The sequence below is a fragment of the Choristoneura fumiferana genome, chromosome 7 (genome assembly GCF_025370935.1).
Source record: "Choristoneura fumiferana chromosome 7, NRCan_CFum_1, whole genome shotgun sequence".
In the NCBI taxonomy this organism is placed as follows: Eukaryota; Metazoa; Arthropoda; class Insecta; order Lepidoptera; family Tortricidae; genus Choristoneura; species Choristoneura fumiferana.
Window position 1 is genome coordinate 7,099,932 of NC_133478.1, and position 8,810 is coordinate 7,108,741.

At 37.6% G+C, this 8,810-nt stretch overlaps 1 protein-coding gene across 3 annotated transcripts; it reads left to right on the top strand.

Moving 5' to 3' along the window:
- Positions 1–786: 786 nt before the first annotated feature.
- Positions 787–8,562, top strand: LOC141429401 (uncharacterized). Of its 3 annotated transcripts, none has more exons than XM_074089697.1 (3): positions 787–877; positions 1,104–1,300; positions 6,675–8,560. In XM_074089697.1, the coding sequence occupies exons 2-3, from the start codon at positions 1,286–1,288 to the stop codon at positions 7,980–7,982; spliced, it is 1,323 nt and encodes a 440-aa protein (XP_073945798.1). In that variant the 5' UTR covers positions 787–877; positions 1,104–1,285; the 3' UTR covers positions 7,983–8,560. The 3 variants fall into 3 exon arrangements, with proteins under 3 accessions (XP_073945798.1, XP_073945799.1, XP_073945800.1); XM_074089698.1 differs by having other exon boundaries at positions 838–937; XM_074089699.1 differs by lacking the exons at positions 787–877; positions 1,104–1,300 and adding an exon at positions 5,726–6,435 and having other exon boundaries at positions 6,675–8,562.
- The last annotated feature ends 248 nt before the right edge of the window (positions 8,563–8,810 follow it).

Below are 8,810 nucleotides of genomic sequence, written 5' to 3' on the forward strand. Positions count from 1 at the left end.
TACACTAAATCAATGGTAAATATATGTATTTCATATAGTGTAAAGTCACTTCCCGCGTATAGACGCTCAGATCTTTCAAACTATGCGACGGATATAAATAGGTACTGTGTGTGGTTTTTTCTTATAATATATATAATTATATATATGATACATATACTACCAATGCGCCCTTGTTTGGCCCGGGTTTAGTTTTCGGGAAATGGCGCTGAAAAATGTAAAGCGCCTTTGATTATGGACCTTTTTTTTAAAATTGTCCCCGTGTGAGCCGATAAAATTATATTGTGTCGACGCTCGAAGCTCAAAATGCAGTATCATTTTATAAGAACTTTGCAAGTTATATATATACTACCTATTACAAAACAATTTTAATGAAGATTCGATAGGACTTCTGATTTACTTAGGTATAAACCTTATTTATTGTCAAAAGGGCGTACTTTTAGATTTAGGTGCAATGTTTTATAATCTTCTGCAGGTAGGTACAGAACAAACAATAACTGGTTGTCTATTTACTATTTTACTTTTCTTGACTTATAAATTACACAACCAAAAGTATAAAGATTTAATACCGTTAAATTCCAAAAAAGTTTAATTTATAATAAAAGAACTGAGATGTAGAAATAAAAATATTATACTCAACTCGACAGATGTATTTGTATTACTTTGGTTTGTAACGAAGCACCGGAAGCTCACTAAGATTAACACATAAATTATCACCGTATCTTCGTTCCGGAGGAGTCAGCGACAGTCGCCTTTCTGTACTTCGATATGTAGAGTAGTGCGGTATTTAACAACACAACGGGCTATACGAGCGACCACTTACAAACCGGGCAGCCGCCTGAACGCATTTGCGCGGTACATCAATTATTAAAAAAAACAAGTCAGTATCAATACTTTATTCAATTAAAAAAAATCAATTTCATGACTCATGAGAAATAAAGTAAGCTAAACTAAATTATCGAAGAAATAAAAGTGTTGTCAATTTTCCCGCGCTTTTTTACTTTTTAATACCGGCCATAGACAAAATGAAACTGGACTATTAACGAGTGTGGTCATTGGAGGTTGATAGATTTTCTTTTTTTAACCAGTGGTTTTGTAAATTATAGGGTTTCCAACGGCTGCGCTTGCATGGGCAGTGGAGGGCATGAAGTCAGGCAGTTGACGTCGTCATGGAGTGACCACGAGCCAGCTGTGTGGTGTTAGTCTCAAGTGCAACCATAAACAATAGTGCTTATGTTCTGTGAAGTCTTATCAAGTTTTCGGGATTCGTGACATCTACTTGTTTATAATGTTGCTGCAAAAGGTGAGATCATTTTAAATTAGAGCTCATCGTGTGATGTGTACCTTACTCATTGTTTTACTTGAAAGTAGAGCTCTGCTAACACTGGATTATTACAGACACGGCCGTTTATAGCTTATATTTTGACATACCTATAGATTTGTATGGACTCCTGTGTGCGTAAGTCCAACTCTTGTTTGGGCGGTTGTTTGAGTCTGCCAGTGCTTTCGGAAAGCTAAGTGATAATCATGAAAAAGAATGCGATGCAAGAACCTTGGCAAAAAGCATTTTTTTTTATTCACAAATTACAATTACACTTCACATTCTTATGGAACAAAATTCCTTTTTCTACAAAAATATTGGTACAGTCAGCAGCGAAATTGGATGAGCGCTCGAGGCTCTAATTGCCTTATAACAGTAGAGTCTTAATTCATTCCTGACTGTATTTATCCGACTGCGAAAGTTTGTGTAAATTGTTTGATACCCCTTCACGCTAAAACGGTTGTACGGATTTAGATGCAATTTGGTACACATTTAGTTGGGCGTATGGATGAACACATAGGTTAGGTACTTTTCATCCTGATATGCCCACGGGATTAGGAACCGCTAGGTTTAGACTTTAGAGTCCTAAAATTTGGTACGGTTGTTTTTGATGCAACGTCAATGACAACCACGATTCACACGATTTTTGGGAATTCCCATGGAAATTTTGTATAATCCCGGAATTTCAATTCAACTACTGACTCTAAAGCTGAGTTTAGACTTGCAAGAAAAATCGTGCAAGTTGCATTACATGGCGAGGCCATAAAGCCAACGAGTGTGTAGTGGTCTATCGAGCGCTGCAATGTAATGCAACTTGGATTTTTCTTGGAAGTCTAAACTCAGCTTAAGGCTTGAAACACACAGCTGAGAGCGGTGGCGGGACGGTGCGGCGCGGCGCAGAGGCGGTACCGGTTGTAATATTCGAGCTAGCATGAAAGAGGGCACACAGAATACCGCGTGGGAAATAAGCGTGGCGCGGTATTCTGTGTGCCCTCTTTCACCTTAGTTCGAATAAACTACAACTTAAGTTGACGCGTCGTTGATAAAGACGTTTGCAGACACACACACACACACACACACACACACACACACACACACACACACACACACACACACACACACACACACACACACACACACACACACACACACACACACACACACATACACACATAACACACTATTTTACGCTTTTACGCATACAATTTTAGTACACCTTCCCAGGTGTACTAGAAGCAGTGTGAGCTTTGAAGCATTTTGCTGCAGCTTCCCGTGTGTTACGAAAATCAACGTCGAAGAAAAATTTCAATCACCACCACCATAATGTGTGATGTGGTGTGTGGTCGCAGAATCGTAATTGGTCATGGACTCTCTTTTAATCCTTACTAATATTATAAATGCGAAAATGAGTATGTTTGTTTTTCTATTATGCGGTAAAAGAACTCAACTGACCGTGATGAACTTCAGTATTTATGGAGATAGTTTGAGATCCTGTGAAGGATAATAGGATAGATTTTAATGAAATAGCGGGAACTATACCTACTATTTTCCGGGATGACATCATTTTATCCCGGAAAATAGTAGGCATAGTTCCCACAAGCGCGCGAATTGCGATGAACGAATTCTTAGCAAGCGAAGTCGCAAATAACAACGAGAATGTAATATAATTATTGTGTAGTGTAAATAATGGGATTGTTTGATTCAGCAAGTCTCAAATCAAAATGTCAACAAAATTTACCCTTAAAATACTTACCCCCTATTTCACCATCCATTGATTAAATTTATTTGACGAATAAATGTGACGCCGTCTCTGTTTGTTTTGTTATAGACGGAGACGGCGTCACATTTATCCGTCAGATAAAAATTATTCAATGGGTGGTGAAGCAGCCTCTTAATGTTCATAAAGTTCACTCATATTACTAAGTATCGATTCTGAGGCACGAGCTTCTTTAAAAGTAGTAACGATATATTAGGTAAATATAGCCTCCTGAGTCCTCGCATTACCTTATAAAGGACCAATTAATACTAAGAATAACGGACGAATGTACTTTATAAAAGTACAAACTGTTCATTGAATAAAGAAGTTAAAGAACTTTGAAAGGTCTTATTAAGTACTACGTCTGTTAAAATGAATTAGGACCCAGGAGGATATTCTGGTCAAATTTTGTCTTTCACCAACGGTGATCGTATCGAGAACATGGCGCCATAAATTTACAAAAATCTAGAAAAGAAAACTAGGATAAAAGTGACCGAATGCCATTTGAAGCGCTTTAACGAGTGTCTGAGCGCCGTCTGTGCGTAATAAATACGACTAGCAAATAGGCATTCGAGGATATTTTTTTTTTATTGTTTTTGTTTTAAATTTGCAGTCAGTCGCCAAATTATAATCAGATGAGGTGTATGAAGAATGGCGGTATTTAAATTTAGAGACCAGTGCCTCTTGCATTGGGTCCTTAAATAATGTGGTTACGTTTTAATCATTGAATTTTGGACCAATCCTGAAGCTAGAGGATTGGAGTGATGGGTAATATGCATTTATTGCCACACTAAAAATACCTATCACTACAATGATCATAAACAAAAACAGCAGATTAAAAACTTTATTGCTGTTAACAGCACCTATGTTGGATTTCTGGTGAAGGAAGTTGATTCAAAAAATTGCGCATTATAGGTGTGTTTGCACCAGAGATGCGCGAGGAGGGTGACATTATATTTGGCATTTTTTTTAATCTCCGAAACTGATTACGCATAACAGGTTTCGCATAATTTATTTACGCCGAATCTTAAACTTGCCGAAATTTTGTTCGGCATAATTATTTGTAAGCCGAATGAGTTTACCCGAATATTATATTAGCATAACATTAACATGGCCGAATTTTATTATGCAATATTGTTTATCATATACGTAATTTAGCAGAATTTTGATAGCCCGAAATCCTGTACGAATCTATGTCCGAAAATAAATTAAGTACCTACTATTTTTAGATAAGTGTATTGAGCTGTACTGTGCAAGGATAGGTAAATGAACCGTTTCTATTGGTTCATGAAAAATACATTCCTCGCAGCACATCCTCGCACATCTCTGGTGGAAATGCAGCCAATGGGTAGTACAAGAGAAGGTTTTGTTACCCTGGACCCTGAAGAAATTATACTTGGTTTGAATAGGTATTTAACTATATGTAAACAAAACAACGTCAATTCGTGTTTTAAATATTGAAAATTCCCCATTAAACTATATAAACATATACATTTCTGTATTCAACTACACTAGTTTAGTTTGTATTACAATGATAGATAAGTAATATGTTTAAAATCCTTGAATGTACCAAATCTGGCCGCTGAAGTTTGTTTACATTTAGTTAAATACCTATCCAAACCAGGTATAAGATTCATATTTTCACAATATTGAAGAAAAATTTAATTTCTTGCGATATCGGCCAGGCAGTCCAATAGACTTATGTAAGGTACGGTAGAAAAAAGAACTTTTTCGCGTCATATCTAAAATGACACCATTTTACTGTTCTTACACAAAAGATGCTATTATAGCTGACCATAAAAAGTGTACTACTTTATAGCATCACAAAAATGTAACATTAATTTAGTAATAAAGGTACAAAATGACCTAAGGTCTTAGTGTAACAGTCGTTGACACAAAAAAGCTTCAGAAGACCTTACGTTGCGTAAGCTTGTCGTTTTGAGGTAACAAACGTGTTCTTTTACCATCTTGTTTACAACTTACCTCAATAAAATTGAAGCGTGGGACTCGATGGCAGTTTACATGAAATATTTTATTATTGCGGTTAAGTGCTTTGAATGCGTTTATTGGATTACGTTTGGCAGTTGAGAGTAACGTCACTTAAGATACCTTTGCATTTCGATACATTTTTATTATTCTACGCGGTTGTTGAACATGATTAAAAATACCCTTTACACAGTATCACTTTGTCGATGTCCATAATTGTTTAAATATAGACCTTACCTTTATTTTTATTTAATAAATAAATAAATATCACGGGACAATTCACACCAATTGACCTAGTCCCAAAGTAAGCTTAGCAAAGCTTGTGTTATGGGTACTAAACAACGGATAAATATAATTATATAGATACATATGTACTTAAATACATATTAAACACCCAAGACCCGAGAACAAACATTCGTATTTTTCATACAAATATCTGCTCCGACACGGGAATCGAACCCGGGACCTCAAGCTTCGTAGTCAGGTTCTCTAACCACTAGGCCATCTGGTCGTCTAAATGTAATGTATAGTTTTGATTTATCGACTTCGAGCCCGTGACTATTTTGTGAATTCTACTCTAATAGGTTTAGAATTTAGAATATCACATAATTTCAGACTTTATTAACATCTCCCTAAACGGTATGAAAAAGTTACGATGTATTATTGTAACAGTCTTCTTAATAATGTATGCTGTTTAACCAGTTCTACATATTATTTTTAAATTTAAAAATGCATGTGTAAAAGTTCCCAAAAATGACAAAATTCAGTTAACGGGTTAACGGCTTAACATTTTTCGAATGGGAAAGGTATGGCAAGCTAAATAGAAGAGGCTTATTAACGTTTGAATTGCGCACGCACACGGCGTGCAAATTACTAATTTTCGTGATCACCAATCAACGCCATTCTTTGCCCGACTGTCGAAAATATTAATTGATTTGAGATGTCATTCTCAGCAGTAGTACCGTCCATTACATTTTGACAACACGCATGCAGACAAGAAAGTGCCATACTAACTTATTCACCATCATACCCGTCCGTCCAGCGATGCAAGATGATGTGATGCGAACCTCGAAAACAAAAGACGATTTCGTTTCATGAGATATGGCTTTAATTAAAATTCAAACGATGCCTTGTTATCTTTAGAAATTGAATTAATTTCACACACATCAATCATTGCGGAATGATAGTTTAAATATCTTCGCAATGATAGTCAGAATTAAAACCAAAAACCATTCGGAATTGTCTATGATTAAGTGGTTGCGAAAATTTATATCATCAACTGTAGATAGGAACCTGGTTACGTCGCATCGAAAATGTGACAATAATGACATAGCGGCGAATTATCGTGACCGCATATAACATGCATCATGCATGGGTATGAAAGCGTTGGAATCTTTTAACCACATAAATTACGAGTAAAAGCTAGCTCCCGTTTCTAAGTACTCCACAAATCTAACTGGTTTCGTAATAGGCTGCAATCTATTTTTTGCCGTTCACCTGTTGGACGCCGCGCGCGCCGGCACGCCTTTACGTGCCTTGTTTGGGCGAGCGGTGCTTCGGCCACGCGCCTCGGACAACCACCTTACTCACGTCACTTTACGCTTTTACTTTCAGGTGGCCCTAGTGTGCGTCCTGGCACTTGCCGTCGCAGCAGACAAGAAAATCGAGCTACAAGACATCGAGGAAGACAATTTAAAGAGCGAGCAGGAAAAGGAAGTCGATAAATCTGAACCGCGGTCACAAAATGTCGGTGCCCCATCGGCACCTGGATTACTACCACTTGATTTCTTCAAAAATGGTTTACTGCGATATTTCGAAAACCAAGTGCCTCAGCAGCCGAGGTATGTTCAACAATACGCAGTAACAGAACCGCCAGAGAGGCCGCCAACGCAAATAGCAACACCTAAATCCCAATATGGCGCTGGTGTACCCCAGCAAGCTATGGTCGGGTATCTGTCTAATATTCCCATGCAAATATATCTAGTCCCGCAGTATTACAACGAGAACGGGGAACGGGCAGCCAACACGCAACCAGCAGTTCAGTACGCAGCGCCACCGATTTCTAGAGTTCAATCTTACCCTAGCGCTCCAGAAGGCATACAACCGCAAAACAACTTCATAGAAGTGCCGACTTACGTAACACCGTCGGGAAAAACGTACATTCAGCAACCAGTTGCTTACGTCAGCTATGCAGCTCCGTCGACAGTGGCTCCCGTGCAGGCTACTGTTGCTCCTATGCTGTATCAGGTGCCAGTTGTTCAATATCCCACTGCATTAGCAGCACCACCAGTCGTGCCTAAAGGTTATTATCCAAATTCTCAATACAGTGAGACAAATAACGTAGAAGAGGTTCAGGAAAACGAAGTTGAAAACCCTAAGGAGTACTCTCAAACCGAAACGTCTTATACCAAACCGCCTACTCCTGAGTTTCCTCGATACTACTCATCCCATGCTCCATTTAGGGAGGAACAACGCCACACTTCCATATCAGAGCTCCCTCCACCAAATCCTTTGCTTCTAAAGGGCTCACCACCACATCTCTCTCATATACCAAAAGCGCTACCAATATTCCGCCCATTATCAAAGCCCGTGTATGCTGCAGGTGGTAATTTTATTTCTAGTGCTTATTCCCCTAAGCCTAGCGAGAGTTACGGTAATCCATACAAACGTAGGCCCATGTCTTTGCTCGACTCCTATGTGCCCTCAGGGGTTCAATTGGAGTATTTGAAGAGAGGCTATGTAAAGGATCCTCTCGTGGCTTATGAGGCCCTGTCTAGCGGCCGAAATTTCCCTCACTACCCCGTCCCAAGGCACTACGAACGAGGGTTCCTTCCCAACCAGATGTACCACACTGCTGCAGGAGGCATCACGTACGGTCATTATAAAAGGACACCGAAAATTGACAAATCCTCACAGAGTTAAATCATATCCGATAAGTCATAAAACGTGTCGCAATACTCAATTTTTTCTCAAGATTTGAAATGTGTGTTGGGTTTGATTGGATGGTGTGATTCAAGTAAGCACTGAACTGAATTTGTAAGATAAGTAAATGTAACATAAAAGTTACTTTAAGTAATATTTAAAATGCGAGATTAATTAAGTATGAGTTAAGTTACAATACTGATAAAAGCTCTACTGAGGCTCACGTTGTAAATTAACGACTATCCGAAGGTTCGTTATTTTTAAACACAAGTATCGTTTTGTTATTTAAGAAGTAAACGTTTGTTAAAATATTTCGTTTTATTAAATATTACCCTATTCATACATTTTAGCTTTATATTTTTATAAAAACAGTTGTTGAGATATTCAACAGACCGTACTTTGCAGAAAACTAAAATCATGGGTTGACTTTATAGGTCAGAGATCTCACTGAGTAGTGCTGAGTGAGTAGCAAGCTTGAGTACAGACAGTAGTAACTTTAAACGTAGTTTGTGAGTATGTTTGTTATTCTTGCAAGCTAAAATAGCTAAACTGTTGTAGATGGTTTGTTTCATAATGTATATATTAGGAAACAGGCACCATGTAACATAAAAAAAAAAAAAAAAAAAATATTTCACTTGTTTTGCTTCGATATGAACAATCTTATACGAATTTAATTAATTAAGAAAAACTATTTTCAATTAACTAGCCATTTTGCTCTATTTTATGAAAAATTAAATAAGGTCTTCCAGCTGAACTTTGTCTTATCTTGTTTACTTAACTAATTTATATAGAAAAATCCAAAATAAATTCATAAGACGTCTGATTAAA